Source organism: Battus philenor, unplaced genomic scaffold, assembly GCF_028537555.1.
Source record: "Battus philenor isolate CCGP_79_NKW_IND1 unplaced genomic scaffold, ilBatPhil1.0.hap1 SCAF_27, whole genome shotgun sequence".
Taxonomy (NCBI): Eukaryota; Metazoa; Arthropoda; class Insecta; order Lepidoptera; family Papilionidae; genus Battus; species Battus philenor.
In genome coordinates, this window is record NW_027181690.1 from 6470804 (window position 1) to 6496158 (window position 25355).

Here is a 25355-nt window from a genome sequence, read left to right on the forward strand (position 1 = left end):
GCATCACGGCTATGTATCTAAACGTATTCATACATTTTTTTATAATTCTCTCCGTATATCACAGTAAACCGACCATAACCGCCCCTTATTATGATACAAAAACTTTTTTCTCCCCCTTTCATTCAAAATTAACACTACTCGCTATCAAAATAAAACTCATTATCAAATGGTTTACATTAATGAAGAATTAATTAACCATTTCCATATTTCACCAGGAATGCAATTAAAAAAGAACCTTTGGTAATGATAATAAATAACATTTTTGATTATCTTTTTCTTTTTAAATTCACGCTGAATTAAAAAAAAAGTGCTAATCGTTTCATAAACGGTTTATTGCATAAGGTACGATAAAAATTAGTTATTTAAACGTTCCATAATGTTCATAATTATTCCATCAACAAAAAATGTACTTATGTTAATATATTAATAACTGCTTTAATAAGCGTCTCGTTTAAATTGGGTATAGGACGTCGAGAACATGAAAAATAAAAAAAATTAAAAGTTCATGTTGAGTGATGTGAGTGCGATCTGAAACGTTGGCAGCTTTTCAATCCGACCAAGCCCCTGGTTCCTTAGGAAGGTTTCAAGACAGTACGGAAATTTTAAACTTCCTCTTTCCCAAAATACTATGTATTAACATCCTTACGTACAAGCGTGTTTTAATAATTATCACCGCCACTCTGTGTTTGGCACTAATCGGTGTACCATAACTCCTGAAGATGCCCCGTGGAGGAGTGAAACACATGTTGAGTGATTTGGCGGTGGCAGTTGTGTAATTCGCATTGTTTGCCGCATACGCATTTATCAGCGGGCTGGCGGGCGGTGCACTTTGTTGCACGTCTACCACTGCATGTGCGGAAGTGGCTAAATATTGGTCCTTTTCTTACTTAGGATGGACTTCCGCAAGGTAACACCTGATTCCATTAAATATTTAATCATTATATCATTATCATCATGTCATCCGAGAAACGCCTGCTGCAATGCATAGTCCTCCCTCAAAGATTGCTACGATAACTGGTCATCCTACACAAATATTTCCTTCCGATCAAAACAAAATCAAAGGCCTTTTAATAAATATAGGAGATTTGATTATTTCTAATAACTTTTTAATATGATAAATAAATAATACTTTCATAATTGTATATCTTTTGCCAATTACAAAAAAAATGTAGGCACAATTATTATCCATAATTTAAATAAATAAGGAATCATGATATTATTTTTATATGATCTTTATAATAATTATTATAAAATAAAATCATTAGTGCGTCTATTTATTGATAATGAACACTAAAAAATTTAAAAGTAATTAACAAGTTTGACATGCCCGTGTTCTGGTCAGAAACAAAACATTATCATTGTACGTAAAAAAAATCTATGCTATCCTTATATATCAATAGCAAAAACAGCGTAAATTTACACGCCTCGCCAGGCGGCCGCTTCCACACACCGCCACATCTCCAGCTAATTACGGCAATAAAAGCAACATTTTATATCTCAGAAGTAGTGCAATATGCATGAGGAGCGCTTTCCCATGACGGGCAACCATTGCTAACTGTAAGCCGTGATTGGGTTTCATATCTAGCGTTTTTTTTTCGCATACATCAAGCAGGTCAGTGCACTCTGACCGTGCGGTTCTTGCGATAAAACTTCTCAATGCACGCGTAACTAGAATATTCTAAAGATTTTTTTTTAATTTAGAAAATAATACCTTGACCTATTTCTTTCTATCAAAAGTTACCAGCATATCATAGTTTAATATAAATAATGATTGATCAATGACATTACAACTTATGAAATGTTAAAATAACCGACTGTTGAAAAAGTGCTTGTAAATGCCTACTCTATTAAAGATATTATCAAGTTTAATTTCAAAACGATTTCAATCTGACGTTGATTTATAGGACAATATGTATATTTACTTCTTATGTAACTGTCATCATCATAATCATCACATTTTACACGTTCGTTTCTCGTTCACCCGGCTATAAATCAGCTTGCAATACGTCAAAGCGTTTATTGCAATAATAAGACATCTCCCAACAAGAAAAGCACAAATCGAAAAATATTTCAAAATCGATTTGCACTTTATCGTGTTGTTATTAAGTTTATTATGCAATAAGATTGATTATCGGCTGCGATGTGGTACCAGGCGACGGATACAAACCCGTGACCCCTAGACTTCCGTGTTCCCCGACCCCGGTGTTGAGTTCACACGGATACGTCGGTAAAACGATACCTGTATTTTATCAAACTACAATTTTACTCATGTGGCAAATTGCACTTGAATTAGAATAAGTTTTCCTTCTCTGTTTCATGTTAAACTTTATTCATTAAACATAGTGCGAGTCATTTTACTTTGACAAATACTTTTTTTCTAAAAGCAAACAGGAAATAGTTTATTTTTTAAACATATTGTCAGAGTGTCCTACAGATCTTTGGAAACATTCTATCACCACCCTACATTAAACAGAATAGTTGCCATTTATTCACAAATGTTTTTCTTTGATTCCGCTAGTATTACAGAAGACTGCTCATGAGATATCCCAAAAAACAATCACAAGACAACAAATCTGGACTTCGTGGTAACTACTGAATATCACTCCTTCTCGATATGACTTTTCTTGGTAATAATACAAAACCTCTCTTTTAAAGAATTGCACGGATTACGCCTGGTAGTTTCGACGATAACATTAAAAGAATTATATACAGCCATTTTGATTTCCTTAAGTTGAGTAAGTAATACCATACATAACTGGATAAAATAAATATTTTATATTAAAAACTGCATTCAAATTTCAATAGTATAGTCATCATTTCAGAGTGAAAACGTCCACAAGTGGACATGGGACTCCCCTGTAGATATGTAGGGGAGGTGTGATGACGTAATATTTCTAGAGGGTCACAGCAAGTTTAGTGTGATAATGAGTGGTTGGTTAAGAAGTTTAATTACGGGTGACGTATTTTAGGAACAGCGTTTAGGACCGATTGGAAGCGGCCTATATACAACGTCATCCGACGGTATTAACAAAATCGTCTGTCGGTGATGTGGATGATTGTACTATGAACCTTAGGGCCCCAGCTAAGTAATATTAAACATTATGTAAAATAACATGACTTCGATCGTCACACTTCATTCACTATACCAACATGACAAGGAATATTTTAGATTATAGTCATAGATTTAATCTAAGCTTAGGCGCAAGGTAATAAAGTTACTTTCCAATTGTCTGTACTTTAAAGAACAAAACGCACGATTTCTTAGGCACGGGCACACGAAACACCAAACGTGACATGACGTAACGCATCGAGACTTCATTCATAAAGCTTTCCACTTCGTAGTAATAATTTGTTAACTGTTAAACGTTATCGCCATACTGCACCGCGTGTGTCGCTTACGAATTAGACTTATTTCTGTGATATATGAGTAGGGGGCCTTTTGCCTTTTAATGTTCTTATTTTTTAAGGAACGATGTAATATTTCCTCGTAGCTCATGTCGACTATAACAGTATTCGCTAAGCATTCTTCTATCCGAGTCTTTCACATCTTTGAGTTCTCTATACTTTACTGCAATGTTAACCCAGAAGAAAGAAAAAAAAAGAACTTTCTGGGATCTCTACATCTATCTAGTAGCCTCGCTATAATATCCTTTTCTTTGTCGCGCTTTGCTATTATAAATTATATTCTAAATATTTTGTTAGTTAGTTGGATAGCTCATTTGTCAGCTAAAAGTTTTAAAGCTTTCCCACCTATTTCCAATCACTCTATATAAAGTCTGCAAGGGAAACATAGTAAACGCTAATTTTGATAAGTAATTATCCAAATTTTGTAAACGCTCTGTCTTGTTTATTCATATATATCATTACGTTGTTTATTATTTCTAAAACTATTGATTTTTAGATAAGTTGCATCATACATTAATTGACAGAAAAAGAGTTATACATTAAATATACTTTAAGGTTTTACACCTGTAACCAGTCATCTTATATAACACCACACACCTATATCTCTTGTTACAGCATTCATTTAATCATAACAGACTTTTGAGCAAAATAAAATCGGTTTTCCTTTTAATTGTGTACAGATTTACACAAATATATGTTATCATTGTTTGAGATGAGTAATATTTTTAATAAGCTTTATTTTAAATTAGCCTTTTAAACCTTTTACACCTACAACATATCAACCTGTACATGCAAAATTGATCCAATAATCAACAACGATCTATTATTCGATATATAGAAACACCCGTACACTTGCGCGTATCGTGTTGTACTTAGAAAAGAATTATTTTTCGTAAGAACGGAGCGGCGGGCGGCGACCCGTGACGCACTTCCTGTTGGGTGCTATGACCCCGAAGAAATTGTTTATAGTGCTGTTACGGCGAACTAACTTGTGTTTTTTTTTATACCTTTTTAATTGTCCGCACAGGAAATTGTCTGGTGGATTCGGCTGACAATCGGGTCCTATTTAACGGTTGGGCGCTTATCGATTTTTGGGAGTTAATATTTTTTCTGTTGAAATATCATTTTAATCGATTTTTAAATTATCCTTTGATATCTTTATATAATTTATAACTTGAACATTTTCAATAAATATTAAAAAGCATTTATACATCACAAACAATGGAGCCATGTAACTTGCGACTCATCCTTGTCGAAACTCCTTCCATGTCTTTACGACTTATCCCTCGCTCTTAGGAATCGTGATCCTTTTTGCAAAATTTGAGATGACAAACTATGAGCCTCATAGTTTTCAAAAAGGATCACGATGATGAACCTGAGACTACGATCTCGTTCATAGAAACAGATAAATTTCATTAAAATATAAACTCTATTAAGTATTAAGTTCGTTGTATTTGGTCCCGTGCCAGTATGAGGCACACATGTACTCAAAACGACGTGGTTCTATACAGAGTTTTAAAATACCTCTATTTAATACTGTTGTTATATATTAAAAAGGGAGTTAAACATATTCAAGCTAACATGCAACTTATTAACAGATATATATAGTACACATGGTAAACATTAGAAAAGTTTAAGTGTCCCCGCAAAACATTAAGAAACACTGTCTTGGATAATATTAATCATTTTCAGTTTCATTATATTCGATATTACAATAAAACCCACTGCTTAATAAAACACTGTACATTAAGCACAGCATGGTTTGTGTGAGTGAATTACGTTAGAGTAACACTGGACAAGTGTGCAGGGTTAGACAGTACTGAAGGTTTAAAGAATATTTAAAAAGCCACGATAATCAGCTATGAACATTTAACTCATCACAAATGTCAAGTTTCTTATTCGGTTCTAACGTATTCAGCCGACATTTCTCCGTGATTCTAACTTACCGACTTAAACTAAACATAACATTCATTCTGCACACCGACATGCTTACAAGCGTTTTACAATCGCACATTTTGAAATATAATCTTTTATTTTAATGGAAGCTTCCTCGCAATGCTATTTTCATGAATCGTAAGCAATAAACAAGTTTCACAAATATATGCGGAAAATGATAATTTCAATTGTTAAAATAACAATTTAATTATTTTATATATGTATTCGCTTTGAAATAAATTGAATTTAACAGAAAAATCATGAACGTTATATTGATGCCCGCGTAGATTTTACAGTACTAATAAATAATATATTAAATTATGTTAAGTAATGTGTAAAAACGTTTTGGAATTTATCATACTTAATGCTTTAATAATCATATTCAGAAAACAAACAGGTGTACAACCTGTTTGTTTTCTGAATAAAGTGAAACCAACGAATAAAGAGTTAGATTCTCGGAATTTAGTTTTTCTTTTATCTTGAATTTTACACGTTAGTGTTGCCAGTATCTATTTCTATCTCATTAAATATTTGCATCTCTAACAGACATTCTATCGTCTTATGCAAACGTTTTTGTTTGGTAATGTTTAATTTTAGTTTAAGGTTTTTTTCATGTTGTCTATATCAACTCCATTGTCACTGTAATAAATATTCGCCATTAAAACATTGAAAAATCATTATAAAGGCAAGACGCCAATTTGTAAAATCATTAAGCCACTTTCGACTTAGGTAGCGACAAAATAGATTGCGAGGTACCAACATTCAACCGTCAAATTATTGGCCAGTTAAACAATGTGTAGTAACGAAAATAAATTTCCAATTTCGTATACTGCAAGACTTCTGTTATAATGTGATTGTACATTTACAAACATAATTTTTTTGATGTTAAGAAATGCTTGCCTTCTATGGACTTGTGTTATTTGTGTGTGTAACTGTATTTAATTTTTCCTGTGTCTGTGCGCATAGGAAAAGAAAAGCAGTGCTCTTATTATTTCTCACGTTATTTTTGTAAGTTTTAGCCGATAAACGCCCAATGTATCCCATAAGCCACCACCACAATCTCAAATGCCACCACAATTACCGGTCTTACGCATATCCTTGACAAGTATAAGAAAAAATCATTACCAATATCGATAGGAACCTCTCAGAGACATTTCTCATTTGACAATTAGTTTTTATTTGTATAATAAGATGAACTTTTAATCATATAACTATATGATATCTATTTTGCGTGTCATTATCTCATTATGAAATAGCGAATCGCATAATATATCATTATCTCATCTAAACACCATCGTCTCAAGTTTAATATTTCATTTTTCTTAACAATACATCGTAAACAATGTTATACACAACATGTAAATCCTACTTATCTTTTACATTTTTTTTCTACATCTATACTTTGTTAATTATTGAAATCGCAGCTTCCGTGTAATTACTTTTTGATCGCTTATAATTACGATTCTTTGAATTAATTACAAATAGTTCATTTTTAATTACTAAAAACCAGTTTCTATAAGGTTTATTTTTTTACATTTTTCCATAATTTAAAATACCTAGTAAAAATGTGCCTGCAAATAGCATATGTTGTAAACAATAATAATATTTTTTGAATAATATATTTGTATGTAATGAACAATCGTAAATGTTGTGAAGAAGCTCATCAAAGAGCTATAAACAAAATTATGCCTCTTTCACGCTAACCAACTTGTGACAGATACTGGCCTTCGCGAATAAAAACCATAAATTCTTAACGACCATACTCTTTTAAAACATAAAAATATCATAATAAAAACTAATTGAAAACAAACATATCTTGTATAAAAAAAAACTGTCACACATTCGCGCTAACTCGTAATTTCATGTTTCGAACACCCACATCGCACCAAAAGCCAACCTTCTTGCTCATACGTATAATTAGGAGAAATGATCACGGATTTTATGCACGACAGGCGTCGAAAAGGCCGGTCGAGTCCCGCAAATATATGACCATTTTTCGTATAGCGCACTAATAAATATTCTCATGAAATTGTGAACCGTATACTTAATAAAAGCCTTTAATAGAATGGTCTTTATTAAGAATTATAGCCGTGTCGAGCCCATATTTTGCATACGTTGTGGAATGATACGAAATTCATTTATTTGCATTGCTAAATACACTCGTCGCATCAAGTGTGTTCATTGTATAATATTTTTACCGACGAATGAAAAAATAAATAAATAGAATTTTTAGCTTCGTATATAACCAAATATTTAATTTTATTTATGTTTGTATGTTAGTTTTTTTTTAAATTAACCTTTTATGAACGCTAATTTGTTTAATAGCTGCCAAACGTAACATCATTGTAACTCAGTATTGGTATTCAATTATTCTTATAATTTCGACCACACGCAATCAATGTTAGGCGACCACAAAATCGATCGATTTATCGATTTAATACGAATCGATACCAAATTTGAATCCGTCGGGATCGTGGTCTCTAATTCCGTTTTCCCGCCTATAATTGACGCTGACGCGCCATTTTCTGTCCCACATAGTCTTATTCATTTCGTATGAATCCATCTCTCTCATGCTTTTGTGTCACGTGCGATTGTCAGTGTAGTCACTATTTCGACAATTATGTCATTTGGTTGTCGCGGGCGTGTCATTTGGACGACGAACGATTGCACTGTAATTTTGTTTCGAATTGTGGAATTTTCGAGGTCGTTGACATGTGCTTTGATGTATGGGAACATCTGTTCCTGTGATGTCATTTCCTTTTAAGGATAACTTCTTTTAATTAACCTAAAAACACTTTGTAGTTCCTTTTATGAACACTTAAAACCACTATCAAATTAATATTATTATTATTAGGAAGTAGAATATAATATTATAGAATATACCACAACGTTAATATCATAACCATTGATTAATTTTAAATTAGTTATTGGAATAATATTTCTCGTATCCAATCACTTAATAGAGTCGTATATTATCTATGGAATAATATTCGTCAGTAACTAGTTAACGCGAACCATTTATATGATAGCTATAAAGCCATATGGGATAATGTTACTTCACTTTTATAAATAAAATAATAAAATTTATATGTTGAAATTTATATATCAATAAGTTAATTAACGCATTGTGTTTCCGATTCAGTCGCGCGAGTCCTGTATATGGTTATCCAGGCATTAAGCTGTTGCATACCAATGGAATCTGAATAGTGAATCATTGGCTGACGAATATTATTCAGTGGAAAAATAATAAAAATTCATAATTAGTACATGATCTGACATTATATATTACCTTAGAGGTGGGTTGTGCAGCTGTCCGTTTTTTGCTACCGTTAAATGCTGTACACCCATTAAAATTTACATCTTCGTCGAGTTTGTGAAGTGACGACCTCCAAACGCAGCGTATCCTACGGTGGACAGACGACCTTGACGACGTATTTAAAAGGTATGCTACTATTATTAAATAATGCAGAAATATTAATATTTAAAAGTTAAACACATTTGTTGTATTTCTCTTGATAATTATGGCAGTAATTTGTTCGAAGAGAGAACTGGGGTGCGATTCAGTAGAGCCAAAAATACTCCTTCAAAGAGCCGCATGTAGTTTGCGAGCCGCAAGTTGGCGTCCCCTGGTTTAGATTATATAAAAACTAGGTTGTACATGAAATTTGCTTTTTTTTAATTCATCGGTAGCTAAATAAACGTCATGCAAAAATCGTCTTTAAGATTTTATACTGCATGTTCAAGCGGGACTATCTAAGTGAACTTCGACGACTTATAAACGTATATCGACTTACGTTCGATTTGAAAACGCACACTTTGTTTAATTTAATTAAATTAAATACGTCACGTGTATCCGACTAAGAGAAGTCTTAAATTCCAGCTGTGAGAACATAGGAGAAGATTTAGCAGATCGAAAATATTAATTTAACTATAAACACATTTAAATACTCCCTATACAAATATCAAGTAAAGCACTGTGTGATAAAGACAATGCTCTACAAAACCGAACCCAGCAAATCTTTGCAATAAGTCTTATTATTATACCCGATATGCGAAATTCAACGCCGAGTACTACAAAATCTCGGAAAGGTGTAATACATAAAATTGAAAAAGATTTACAGATATTAGTGTAATACATAAACGATATTAACCCATAACACATTTATTTCCTATTATAATAAAATGTCGTGGAATTCAATTCCGCGAATGCGACTACGAAATTCGCAAATGTTCTCATCTGTCGCTGGGTCGCATAATTGAGTCGTTTCTTGCACGCTCTTGAATTAAATATGAGTCCTGAACTACGACCCGCTGGATCTATTATTCTATTATAATATTTTAATGTTATTTATGACCACAATATTGCAACAGTTTTATTTATAGCCTATCAATTACTAGTTAATTTATTTACGTACGGTAGAAACAAATGTATATTAAAATGTTAATCTTATACAGACGTTTTTGTATGTTTTAATAATTTTAAAGATTTTTATTTAACCTAATGAAATATCGATTAAATCGTGGTTCAGTCTTTTGTTATTATTTTTGTAGTATAATTAATTTAAGAAAAACTTTAATTTATAAACCATTAACAACTTTTAGGTTATAATAGTTAAAAGTAAATAGAAATTAGAAGAGGTGATGACTTAGGTTCTTTTATTATTTCTAGAAAACATTTCATCACACTTTTCGACAATTTTATCATCATAATTTTAACCACATGATGACTCCTGCTGAACATACGTAACAAGCAGCCTGCATTAAGTTTCTGCATCATGGTCAATTTAAAAATAAATAAATATTCATTGGCAAACTTTAACCTTTAATGTATATTTATCGTAAACGAAAATGAAATTATTACAATTACTAAATAATTGTCTAATAGAAATAAAAAAAATAGATTGAATTGGATTAAACATTAAAGTCAATAAAAATGTCGTACTAGCGAGGGTAGTCGACGGGCGGCGTGCCGCTGTGAATGCTAATGCGAGAGCGCACGCCTTTGTCCACGAGCCGCTTCCCCGAAAAGATACTTCGATCTAGGATCCGTTGGGAAGCCTAACGAACTTTTGGCTCCTTGGAAATAGCGTGACCATGACGTCACGCTAAACCATACATATCCTGGATACGCAGTTTGTTTTATGTTACTATGCGACGATAAAATAGACTAAACAAAATATTTAAACATCATCCTTTACTGAAAATAATAACTAAAATACAATTAATTAAATATTTTATATACACTTTTTATAAAATGTCGCTTAACACTAAGGTAGTGTTTTGTAGAATATAAGACATCAACGCGTTACAGTGGGTATTTGTTATCTGTAACTGTAACATTTTTAAAATATTTTCTTTTTTAATTGAATTAAATACACAACGATAAAATTACGTTTATTTAAAGTAAATCTTATTTTCCTTTGAAATTTTTGTTCTGGAGCTATATATTAGAATAGTTTAGAGAAATATTCTTCACAACAATTTCCTCCAAGATTAATAACATTTACCTAAAACATTTGTTAAACAAAGCCTACCTGGTACTAGTTGGCCGATAATAATAATAATTCATAATAGTAATAATAAAGCAGCGCGTACGCCGCGATCGGCTCGCGGTGCCGCAGTGAGGCAATGGTGTGTTTCCATTGTTACTTAAAGGTTTCTCCTAGATATTTGCGATAAAGTGATCGATATATAAATGGCCCGGATTCACCTAAAATGAAGTTACTATTTGGAAAATTATCCAAGATAGAATGCTTACCCAATTGTCTTAAATCATTTACTTTATATTTATTCTATAACATCACAGTAACAAAAGAATAAAATATTAGCTAAAATGAATTTTAGGTACAATAGATTATTCGTATCATCTTATATTATTTTGAAAGACATTTTATATTGTTTTCTGTCATTCATTCAATTATTGACATTTACTTACAAGCTAGTATAAATATGCAAACATGTTTAATTTTTGTTTTTGTTGTATGAAACTAATGTAAACTTATATTATATATGGTTGTTGACATTGCAATTGATAATAAATAAATTTAAAAAAAAATCAATGGGTTATATTGCGAAAAATAATATAGACACCCAACACTATAATCCCACCTGTGACTTCCATCCGCAAAGGAGATAGTTGATTTTGCTAAAACGTTAAATGAAATGCTGGCTGTTTTAAACCGGCCCTATTGGAAACTTATAGAGGTTAACTAGGAGGCCCAAAAATTACTCAAGCCGTACTTTTGGACGCATCTGCTATTTAAAAACTTAAATATGCTAGCAGACAAATATTGCTTACTTCATTATTAACTCAAAATGAATGTAGTAGAGAATTTATAATCAAATTTGATTGCTACGTAAAATATAGCCTTATGAATGTAGTACACCGGTTATAAAATTTCAACATGAAGATACCAGGTGGTACAATACAAAAAGTCGGATCGTCAGTCTTGTGTCGTCGCGGAGACAATGGAGACGCGGCGCGTCGGCGCGTGCTGGCGACGTGATCGCACAGCGCCACGCGGCGCGAATAAACGCGCGGTAATGAGCACGTGCGACGCGCCCTCTCCTCCCCCTCCCCTCCACGCACTCCGCACTCCTCCCCGCTTGCTCCCGTCCACGCACGACCATGGACGTATGAATTTGCAAACCGATCCATCGTCCGTGCACAGCGGTAACATTTGACGACTTAAATGGCGGAGTGCCGAAGGGACTCTGCTTACACTTATCTGCATAACGTAGTTCGTGGGCTCTCTCAGTAATCTCTCCCACAGCCCCCTTAAGTCCCATACATTATTATTGTATTGACAGTCTTATTCTACCGAGCCATTACATCGTATTTCTCTTGGGATTCGCTATGTTAATCCTGACACTCTGGAAGAAATTGAGTCATTTCAGATTGATGTTCCTTCACCACCAAATCTTTCATAATATATATAATCCGAGTCATCAGCGGACAAACGCTATTTAGCTTCAAAATTATTACTTGTAAATAAACGTGAATAATTCATGAAAACAATTTCTTCTCTGTCCATCATTACTTTCCAAAGTAACATAATTGTAAGCAACTATTTTACAGTTACATTTTACGGTTCGTATTTGTCCGGTTTATTTTTAGTTTTTTTTTTCAGTGAAGGCAATAATTGCCGCTCGAGTGGCAATTATAAATTCCGCGGGTTCAAACGGTAACATTCCTATTACTCGTTTTACTTCATTTCTTTAGGTGTTTCCTTATTTTTAAAGGTCGTGTGTATGGGTATGGTATAGTTATGGGTATTTAAAAAACTTATGGGATCCCTCGGACCGTTCAATCACATGCAATCTTATAGTATTGGGAAGCTTGTTCTCCCCTTCTATTCTTAAATCTTATTTCTATTGCCATTGGATCTCTCAATCCTACGTCTTCACTTTGAAGGTAGATGCCTGATGTGATTGAAATAGTCTCATCTTGATATCTTCCTTCACGCATTCCATTAATGATTCCAGGTCATCAGCAAGCGTTTTGATTACCTAGTTATTTGTGTAATGTTGATAAACGTAAATAGTACATACAGCAACAGTACATCTTCACTTACAAAGCTAGACACAGTTGTAACTATTTTACATGGACATATTGCGGTTTACTTTTGCCCGGATCAACTCTAAAGTTTATGTTTGGTCGTATAAAGTGTCGTCTCGTAGGTGTAAACCGATCACGCTGGCTCGAACAAATGGAGTGTGTAAACGTCACACGTGACTATGAAGTCGTGTGACAGAACTATAACAAATCTATTCCTTTAACGGATAGCCCTCGACAATCGCTTCATTTTATGGTTTTTCTTGTAATCGAAGGGCGAAAAAAAACCACTACGGCACTGTCGGCACGCGCGGTCTTACCGACTGCGTACGCGCATCGAATCTTAACATGGTAAACAGAGATAGCGTGAGGCGACGTCCATTAGTGCGAACAGTACAAGCATATGATTAATGGGCGCGACCCGTAAGAGAGAAATGCAGTCAAATTAGGAGAAATAAATATTGAGGCTGATACGGCACTGAATACTTGATATCGGTTGTAAAGCGAAAATTGAATGGACGGCCGCGGATAGCGCGCTTGTTTGTAATGAGCACATTTTGAGGGCTGAATGCCGAGCTAAATTATGATTTATAAGTTTTTATTGCAACGCTCTCGTGCTTGTGTTTAAGAAAAATACTTTGAGACAAGAGGTACAAAATAAATATGCAACATTTGTACAGTATTAAGATTATGTTTGAAAGCAACTGCGTACAATTTTATGATACATTCCTGAAACAGTTAATAAATTAAAAAATTTATTTCATAAAACCTTTATTTAAAACAAAAAACCAGTGTGATGAATTTCATGATGGATCTTAGCTTGCGCACTTAGAGAGCGCTTCAAGACGCTTAGTGAAGGTCAGAGAAACTGTAAAGGCGCACCGGGATACATTTGTTAATGACAAAAACTAAATAACAGTTAACATTTTTTACAATTAAATACTATGCAATGTTACCCCAACGTTTGAGTACTTGCGATCGTTGGTCGCGGGTTCCATTGCTAGAAAGAATTTTAAATAATTCAGACTTTCTTCATTAATTATATTGCCATTGTTTGCAAACAAGTTTCTAAAGAAGCAGCAGCGTCCTGTGTATCATAATACCACACTGCAATCGCCATCCCGCCTGAGAAGCGTGACGATTATGGTATATCCCTCCATAGATATCTTTGAAGGAAGGCCTACACCTTCCTAGTGGGCATTTGTTGCTTAAACTGTCGGAGAAAGTAATTCCACACGAGAGTGTGAGTGTTTTAATTACTAAGAGATGTAAGAGGTACAACTTCCATAACACAAGGACTTGGACCCCTATAACCAAGGATTCATGGCGATCCGCCGCACATATCTGCTAGCACTCTAGTGGGGCGCGAGCTAATTCTTTTCGCGGATTTATGATAATAGATGGGTGGCTGGGACTCTACCCTGAGTTGTTAAGGCACTTGGTTTCCGCCATTGGATCTACGGGAGTACATGAAGGCTAAGTTTAAACAATGGCATCAATAAAGTCTGTAGGGTTTTGGCCAGTAGGAGTCCGGCATAAACTTCCCGTCATCCCTGCAACGGAAGAGTATGTAAGATATCCCCTAGAAGGTAAAAAAGGTCATCTATTTTTTAACCTGAACTCACTATACCTTAACCTATCATCAAACGGCAACTTGTTTCTATTAAATACGCCGCACCTATTCAAATTACTAGGCAAAGAAGTATATATTTATTTATTTATTTATTTATTTAGATAAACCAACAGTACAACAAGTTAAGAATACAATAAAAGTTGGCGTATAAATAATCGTTTCACATTTAAAATTTGATATATACAACATTATATAAAGGAACAAAAACAATTACGAAGAGAAAAGTCGCCGCACGTAAAAGAAAACATCTGACTTTTTACTAAAATACCCGAAAAGCCCTTTAATGGGATAATGTTTCTTCCAACGCGCAATTTTCTTCAAAGAAATTGCTTAAAAACACTTAATGAAAAATCTTTTATGAATACATTAAATTATTAAGATCGTTGTATAATAGATAGGAGTAGGTGTATTATACATATTTAATCAGGCTTTTTTGCAACAAAATTTTGTTCCAAAAATTACAAAATCGTATATTGCTATGCTAAGAGCGTCGTTTAACATTATATCAGGTGCATGCTCCGCGCATTTTGTTAGTATAAAAAATCGGCAGCAAAATTATTTTTGATTTAAAGACACTAGAAATTTATAGCGGAGACAACTCTTGCGAAATATATCGATATCGATTGAAATGTTCGAGAATTTTTGTTCGAACGTGCGCATTGTACGTCACTAGTGAAACGCGTGTTGGTACATAAAATAGATTATATGCTAAGAAGAAATAGCTGAGAGGGCGTGCCACGTAACGTCCGTACGCCGTCTATCCACAATGCCTTGCCTCCGGCCTACGGTTTACAGCGGCTACAAAAGTTTATTACTTAAAATACACATTCATCGTCCGCGGTCCAAGGTACAAGTCGTTTCAATTATACCTTTCAAGTTCGAACGGGGAATTTGCAGCGTATATAACGAAAATAAAAACGACTATTTTAAAGCAACTATTATTTATTACTAGGTAGCTGTAACCCGCCCGCTTGCATGGCCCACACAACCTTTTTGGGTGTTATATGTGTGTTTATAAATACCATTTTTTGTAATTTTTAACGTGTTAAAAAAATATTCTGGACAAGTTTTATACCTATAACAGCTATGCTTTGTCAATTCAGCCTACAGATGGAATTTCGTAAGATCCGTTCATAGCTGTCTTCTATACCATACAAGTACTTAGTAACAACAAGACTAAGATAAATGATAACAGTACTGCGTCTCATAGTAAACTAAAAAGTATAAATCTCGATTGCAATCAAGTAAAGTCCAACAAAACATTAACTTAAAACAAAAGAACTATTCTTTTGTTTTCCCAATTCATTACAACTGTTATTTTTCTGCATGTATTCTTAAATATTAAATTCCATTTCTTTGGTAAAATTACTTTCTTTATATATACATTTATCTCCCATGAAAGTCGTTGGGAGACGATGGATTCAGGTCGCATCTGACTTTAGGACAGGTTTCTAATTGAAATCTATACGGAATGCCTATGTCTAATACTAGACGTCTTACGACTGAAAAAATGGTGAACTAATCATCAATATTTCGTTTCAGTTCTGACGTCATACCTTCACTTCTACGCCATCGATATATCGAATTAAATAAAGCGTTTAATAATACGTAAACGTATAACTAACGTATTTAACGCGTTAATTTGCCAGCGATATTATTATTAGCATTCAATACTTACCGATAAGCCGACGGCAACAAACTTAGCGTTACGTAAACCTGACCACATGTTAATTTTAACGCCAATAATATTAACGCTGTTATAAATATTAACGTTTAATAGCATAACCGTCTTTGTTTAACAGTAAACAACCGATCCTTTTTCTTGTGTTTTTCGAAGGAGAATATTAAGTGTATGGCAATTATTAGTCCATTGGCATCTTAATTTTAAGTTTTCGCTTAGCCCATAAGTAACTAAGCTGGTCAGATCTTACCTCATCTCGGACAGTTATAATTTATTACATCAATCCAATGATTGAAAGCCCCATAAACTCTTCAATCGCTTAGGTAGACGTTCCATAGAGAGATCGAGCTCAAAGGTTATGGAAGGAACTTCGGTTAGGACCATCGCTCGAAATGCGTATTGCATTTTGATTCAGGACTGTCCAGAAGAGCCAGGAACTCAAGATTATCTTCAAAGTTTGGTCGTTTCAACTACAAATGCGAATACTATACTCTCTTTAGCTTTTGAATAAAGAATATTGATAGATAGTGTAAAAGATAGTGTAGTGGTAAATATATTAGTTATGTGTTAAGTAAAATAATATTTATTTGATTTAATTGTAATGGTCGACAAAAAAATAGAAATAAAACGTAGCTACAAAAAAACGTCTAGATTCTTTTTAGCTATTTTCAGATCCTGGTGCGTTTACAACCTTCAAAGCTTTAGTTGAAGGATGCTATTATAGGAGAGCTCCATTTGATTTAAGTTCCTATTAAATCAACTCTTTTAGTATTGCTTTCACAATGTATACAAGTCGTCGAATTAGATTATCCTAAGTGGATATTGATATGAATAAATAAATAAAATATATGATGTAATTGTTGCTCTGTGATCAGAGAAATGTAACGTTTATTGATCACAAATTATATTCTTCACAATATATACCAACCAAAAATATACCATTACAATATTTCCTAAGCTTCGTAATTTATCGTCAATTGTTATATTATATATTGTTATTTTGAATTCTGTATTCGATAAAAAAACTAACTTCATATATAATCTTCTAAAGAAATTGTTAATAATTAATAATAAATATATTACATGTTATCACTGGTTGGAAAACATATACAAAAAAAAATTTTTCATCCGCTACCTCTTGTACCATAGATCTGTTCTAACGTACTCGTTTCCGCCAATGGATGTCTTCGCAACCGAATAAAGCCTGCCTTTATGGATTTCGGCAGCTTTGCAGTTTTATATCGTCTGGTTTCCAGGAACCCGGTGCAAAAAAGCCATGTAACGAACGACCGGTAACACTTAGCATGTGTAGTTACCACTGTCAGTTGTACATTGCAAAGTGAATTGTCTTTTTGCACGCGTATTGTGTGAAAACCGCGCAATAGAGGAAATAGACCATGTGAAAATATTTTTTACAGTGTCTCCCGCTAAGGCTACGTTTAGTTTAATGTTACTTTATGAAATCTCTATTTTGTTGTTAATATTTATGATAATAAAACTTTCTTAACATTGCCAAAATTACTAATACTAACTACAGTCCGTTGGCGATAAATTAGTTAAAAGCTGATTGCTGTCAAAATGAAATCTTAAGCACTAGACTATCATTACTTTTTCAAAACACATATTAGATTTCGAATATCTTCGTTAACAAATAACAAACTTAAAGAACGACCTGCAATATTCAATGTATTTTTATTACTAATTTTAAAAGGTCCGAGTTAAGAAACATTATATCTATTTGGAATATATGATATTGATAACAGAAGTCTATATTTAAATGGCAACCTACATTGCCACAGAGAATAATTACAAACAAATACGTACATACTTTATAATCACAATAAGACAAAGAAAACCTGCCACTGTCCGGTACTTTGAGACAAGCAGCCGTAGCGATGTAGGAAAAAAAAACGACAAAAATGACCACGCACTCGGAATCGAAATGCAAAAAAAATATTTTGCTAGAAAGAGAGGGGAGTATCGTATACGTTCCAGATAGAAAGGAATGGCAGAAATTTCGAACTTAGAATGCAGCGCGTGCGCTTCGACATCCGTCGGCGCAAAAAAATCGAGGCCGCCATCTACCGGCTCTTTGTGACACTAGGCATATTCGACTTATGCGCTTGAACTTCGAAATTATTTAGCAAGTGAAAATAAAACCTTAAATGTTACCTAAACTTCAGTCTAAATTTTGATTGTTGTATATAACAGTCAACTATTAATATTTTTACAATTATAATGCATAAAAACTATCTACATAATTATATATAATATATATTTCCGTGTGATACTCCATCCTTTTGATATCCTTATAATGGATTTAGTTACTTGGTTACACTGGGCAGCAGTTTTTTGTAAGATAACGAAATTACTAAAAGCAGTTAATGTGAAATTTAGGTGAACACAACTCGTTTACACAAATTGTACATTGATACTACTGCTTATTTTGCTTTATATTTGAAATCATGCAAAAGAAGAAGAAAAAGTATTCGATTTTTATTAATTATAATTGATCACTTACAAAACACACTGAAATCAACACTACTCCGTAAAAGCCAGAAGCTGAGTATAAAAAGGGCGTAGATACAAAACTAATGATAACAATATAATGATGGCAATCGATCAAATATGTTATGACACATGGTGGCCCGTCGCCCCGCCGGCGGAGGCCCGTCGTATCATTAATTAGATCGCATCATTAATGAGTCTAATGATGCTGAGGAATTATAGAATATAATCACTGCTTAATTTAAATTGCTTTGTGTGATGACTGACAACATATACAGGATGATTTACTACAGGTGTAAGAGTTTAAAAAAAATAAATAGCTCATCTTTTATGCTTTTACTGCTATTTCCAATAACTGTTAATAGTGATAAATTTGAAATATGAAATATTATATATTTTCCTATCTTTCGACAGTGCAAAGCCTATATTTTAAATAATGTTTCTAATTTTTGATCGAAAATTTGATATTTTTGCAAAAATTATAGTTAAGGAAAATATAATTTATTTATGAATGAGTTACTACGCTATCCTTTTTTTAAAAATTACATAAATTACATTAAGCACACTGTGATCATCATCAAACGAAACACAATATCATAACTGAAGTTGATTTATCTACAGGCAGGGCTTTTATATATCGTTGTAAAAAATAATGTGAGAAGTTAAATCGAAAAATGAATTTTTTAAATCTACCATAAAAGTCGACGATATCTATCGGATTCATCGTACGTTCTCGAATGGCGGCGGTGCAGTAAAATTGTGCATATCTTACTGCCACAAAATGCTATAAAAACTACAAAAAGTCATTTTGATTGATCCATGTCATTGTGCGAGATCAAAGTACCAGACGTTTTCGAACCCCAGTGGGCCCCACCCTAAACTTAATGACTCGTCATTTATTACACACTCAGCGATAAAAGGGATTTTGACTGGGGTGGTATTCTAAGAAGGTTTTTACCAAAAATCGCATTTTTTGTAACATATCGATTTATTTTGATGACACAATTTAAGTTGAAAATCTTGCCATTGCAGAAAATATTCCTATCAAATCAAAGTAACAAATGTAAATCAACAAATAATACTATGAACGCCCACTGCAAGGTATAGGCCTCCCATCAAGATATTTATATGAGATATACTATAATCACCTCGCTTGGCAGGCGGGTTGGCAATCGTATCTTCTAGAAACTTGTTTATAAGCAGTGACAATCCTATATAATTGATGCACAAAGTGTAAACTATATATGAGACTGTCTTCCCGGGAATAGAACCTGCGATCGCAATTCTCAGTCAACCGCTGGGCTACCACTGCTCGAGGGTTTTTAGTTCATCGAAATGTGTGAAACTGGATTTATTGATTGATTCACATGTTTGACATTATAATGTATAAATATTGTTAAGGTTCGTTTAAAAAGAACTATTCAGTTTCTGACCAGAAATTCTCAGCAGAACAGCATCCCCTGCTGGAGGTAGCTTACTATAAATATAATGTTAAAATAATTAACGATTAAAAAGTTTGACTTGAACATAGGTATTTTGTCTATAATGCTATATATTTTGATGAGAACATTATCTCGTATTAATTTGTTTTCAATTGAGTACGTAATGGAAGTCAAAATGAAGAAATCACTATCCGCTTCAAACAAAGCCTCATGAATGTCGTTGTTCTAATAAGGGGGAACCATAATTCTAAATACATTCTTGAATAACACTGTATTTTAATTTAGCAACAATCAAGTGGTAATAAATTATCCATCTATGGTAAGTTCGTTGACCTGTGGATGACCCATCTTGTTATAGCTATATCTGCTAGGTCAGAGCCATGAAATGTTAACTTATGTTAAATAAAATATTCTTTAAATAAAATTCAGGGTTGTTATAGCCCAAATATTTTTATTGGTTGCTAATTAAAATGTTTTTCGAATATTTTTATTTTAAATTTTTTTTTCTACGAAAATGTTTTTCATAGACATATATTCAATTTTAAAATTAATTAATCGAATGAATTGAATAAATTAACTTAAATAAGATCAATAAATATATCTTTAACGATTGAATACCCTAAATTAAGAAGGTTGGAATAATTACTTCTATTTATAATGGTTTTCTTATTGGAAATCTATGGGGATGTCCCACGTTCAACTAAAGCGAGTAAGATTTCTTGTGGTATCATTCCATGATAGACATGATGATGAATGGCTTTTTAAAATTACCTCATATTCAAAGATTTTTATTTTTATGGAGTAATGTTCGATTTTCAAATTAACACAAAGTAATTTAGTTCTTGTTTTAATTTTTATGGCACGTTACGTTTACTTTTATAAATTAGTACACCTTAGTCAGTTTCAAATATATACTTTGTAGTTTTTGTAATGGATTAATTTAGTGAAACAAGTAAGTATATGATAAAGAAAAATTCGAAAGTAGATTTCAACACGTTCATTCCCCTTAACAGAGCATCTATTAAATAGACGAATAACTTGAAATTCTTTTAACAACTAATCTCGATATAGCTCCACTAATAAATCATTAATTACTCAAGCTTTATCGATAAAGAAAATATCGATAATCCTCGGGAGAGGTAAACACTAATGGACAGACGCTTCACTACAGGAAGCCCCTTCCCGTCATTTGTCAACTTGACATTTGACATCATTCAAGCAGTTTGAACTTACCCGTCTTACATTTTTTACATATCATTAAATTTTTAATTTTGAAGTAAAATAATGAAATATTTCTATATTAATTTCTCATAACATTAAAGACGTGAAGTTATAAAATAAAGTTAAAATATTAATACTAATAAAGATGTATCCCTGTTCATTATGAAGCAATTAGCATTATTTTCTTCATCACTCATGTTCGTGTTCACAATTATAATAAGTTTATTTAAATCGATAGCTTCAAAAAAAGTTTCTGTATATAGTTAAGAAATAAATAAAGTACATAAAATAAATAAATGAATAATTGAATATCATACCACTAACACCCATCCCTTAAAGTGAAGTTGTTTGTTTTGCCAGTAGCAAGTAGTGTCGCCTTGATAAATATCCTTAAAGATTGCTCAGGCGCTCGATAATTCCTCTTTGAACCTCACACTTAATCTTTCTTAGAAAACGTATCCTATGCCGATTAAAATAAAGTTGAGATTGCTTAAAGCCGTAAATCAGTTGATCGAAACGGGTGTAAGGTAATTTATGGGAAACTCTCGGTAGGTGTTTTATAGTTATTTGATAAAACAGCGGTGTGATTATTTAGCTCGGCTCCGAGACAGACGACTTCTATTTTGCCTTCAGAAAATACCTCTAATGTTCTCTCTCGGATATGTTATCTAGCCGTTGTCAGGGTATATTAGTAATGAATCGTGGTATTAGGTTTCATATTTTTAAAAGTTACCACGCTACCTGGTTACTTGTGACAAAGCGCCTGTCCAGATAACTCGCTACTCGCGATGAGAACTGTCGGGACAATGGCTCATATGAATGTCACTACGCGTGTGTGTGTGAGATTAGCTTGTACCTATTTGTACACCGATGAAAACACGTTTGTTCGTTAGAATGCAATATTCAAAATTAGAATAACATTTGTGGTTGTAGAAAAAGTATAGAAGCATATTACTAAATTTTATTTAAGATAATAATTTTAGATAGCGTTACAATGGTCATGCTAAGTAGTTAGAATACTATGTTTTGAAATGTAATGATGTCACAAAATAAAATTAAACACAATTATTTCGAACAGGCATATATTTATCTTCTTTTTTAGTATTACACTTTCATGATTAGCAGCCCTCGTGATCGTAGAGGTTGTGACACAACCTTAATCATATCATTTTTCCTTCTCGAAGGCACTTCGCACACATGGAATTTAAAAGCTGGCGGTCAGATTTTGACTTTTACTTTATATGTACGCTCGGCAACAAGTCTCCCCACAACATTCTCTTTCACCTACCGTGACCAAAATATCACGTATGATTAATTTTTCCAATTTAATTTTCCAGGTAAAAAATGGCGTTCACTCACTCCACAAGACAGACGGCCTTACGTAGAAGAAGCCGAACGTCTACGAGTGATCCACATGACTGAGCACCCGAACTACAAATATCGGCCAAGACGAAGGAAGCAGAATAAAACCCGTCCAAACCAACCAGCGGCTCCAACCAGTGCGCCGCCTGCCGCCTCTGCGGCTTTAGGTTCACCATATGCAACCGGGACAGACTCACCAGACACGCGTTTCTCCCACAACCCCGCTGCTGGCTTCTCCCCATACCGCACATCACCCCTCGCCTCCGACTACCAGACAAATCAGTACAACGGACACGTTCAAACGCCTGAATCTTCCCCCGCCAGATCCCCCGAACCACAAGGCAGAAGGAGCGCACCAGCGGAAGCCCCTCTACCCACACCTGATGCTTCTCCCGTAGAGAATGAAAAAGAAAACTTTCAGTACGAAGAACGACGAAGAGCTATTAATGCGTCGTCCATTTCTGACTCTTACTCTTATAAATTCAGAACCCCAGGCTCTTTTTCCCCGGCGCCTGTCGCTGCCATGGGCATGGCTAACGGCATGTACGTGATGTGCACTCAGCGAACGCTAGCTGAACAGCCTCCGCTAGTAACTGGCACATTCTTTCCACCCGTCGCTACGTCCCAGGACCAACAAGCTCTTGGCACCTCCGCTCCTAGAGTCTCTTCGGCGCCAAGCGGTTCCTTAACCACCGAATATAACATCCAATACCATCCATACGAGCAATACGAACAGATGTACAAAACTGAGGACTCGTATGTACATTATCCGGAGCAGCCTAAAACGGAATACGACACTGGTGGCAGTTACTTCTCTGAAGAGCCACCGTCGAATCAACCTCAGGAATCGGAGCAAGGGTTCATGACACGGCCAGAGATAAGAACCGGCTCACCGGAATCCGACGTTGACGCAAGGGAATTCGACAAGTACTTGGACTATGGAACAGAAGGTGCTATGGATCAGCAGTACAGATATGAACAGCAACAAGGCTACAGGCCATACTGCGGTGAGCCTGCACCAGGGCAAGAATATTGCTCTGAAAGGATGTACGCATCTCCATACCCGACCGTGATATCTGGAGCACCACCTCCAGGAACATATGCTCCTCCAGCCCCAGGAGCAGAAGTCCGCCCAGAAGATGAATTTAGTGTAATCTTAGCTGGGGTCAGGCAAACCTGTTACAGTAATTGACTAGACGGCAATGACTCGGCTTAGAAATATTCAGGACTTTCTTCTGACAGCCCAAAGAGTTAATTTTCGAATAGTTGGTCAGTTCGACAACCATGTCTTGGTTTAGAGAAAGTAGTAATACCCAATATTTTTGTAATAAACTAAGCGAAACACTTCTCGCGCAGTGTTTACAACGATTCGGGGAAATTAACTAATTTCTTAGTTTTCTTTAATTTCTTTTGGTGTTGAAAATAAAGTTTTCCTATTGAACATAAAAATTATATAGTGAGTTGTAAATTTTTTGATTTTTAAATGTGTGATGAAATATGAAATAATATGTAATTAGGAATAATTTTGTTAATAAAATTTATTTACGTTTTAATAGTGTGGCAACACAGTTGTTGGTTCGGATGTGAACCGATGTATTGCCGGTATACTAAATACTTGTTTAGCTAAATGGTGCTTTGCGATGTCCTAAAATATTTTTTATATAAATATTCAAAACTGCACCACGGCGGTTCATAAAACGTTTCCTATGTAAAAGATTATTTATTTGTAACTATTTTTGTATATTTGCTAGATGAAAATAACAAAAAAATCATTTGAAATTTAGTTCTTCCAGAAAGGTTGTAGATATAGTTAAGTCGTATTTTAAAGTTTTTTTTTTGCTTTTTAAAACCTATAACTCTTATGTTATCTGTATAATATGTAAGTTTGACTTATCTCATAGTTATTAATTGTACTAAAAGTTTTAATTTTTACGTTTTCAGTTAACGTTGCAATTTTGTAGTTATGTAATTACCATGCGTTCGCTTCGCAAAGTTATGTTCTTCCTGACTGTAAGAAAATTTATAAGGAACAATAAAAGTTATATTATGGAATTGATGAGTCATTTATTTTAAAACCAAAGTATCATCGTCATCATGTAACCTTTTACCGCTAAGTATAGATAGATAGGTTCAACAGGTGTAGTGGCCACTTTTTCTAATAACATATAATAATTGCCTGCAAAAATATACATTACATACTATACATTAATTCGAAGGTTCAGAAGTCTTACATAATTCACACTTTGTGTATTAATTATATAGGATTATCACTGCTCACTACCACATTTCCAGAGGATGGGCAGCCGCATCCTCTGCGTGCCATACTATCACACTGTGATCGCCACCTGCCTGCCAGTCAAGACGATTATTATAGATCCCTCCATAAATATCTTTGAGAGAGATGTGCTTTGCAGTGGGCGCCTATGGGTTGAAACGACGACGAAAATGAAAGCACACAAAACAACATAGAGCCCACATAAACGAAAAAAAATTCAAATTGGTTTCTTTACCATAAATTGTATAAGGAAGCTATGTTGTAGCCTTATATATATATACCCCAATACAGAGGGAAAACACACATAATATGGCAAAATTAATGTTAAAATCACCGAA

At 33.9% G+C, this 25355-nt stretch overlaps 1 protein-coding gene across 1 annotated transcript in view; it reads left to right on the top strand.

The window, feature by feature from the left end:
• The window catches only part of Sox15 (Sox box protein 15), a 154686-nt gene extending 129953 nt beyond the window's left edge, over positions 1–24733 (top strand). Inside the window, exon 4 of the mRNA XM_068768861.1 lies at positions 22718–24733. Within this exon, the coding sequence (XP_068624962.1) occupies positions 22718–23934 (1217 nt within the window). The 3' untranslated portion in view covers positions 23935–24733. The remainder of the gene's footprint in view (positions 1–22717) is intronic.
• Positions 24734–25355: the final 622 nt, after the last annotated feature.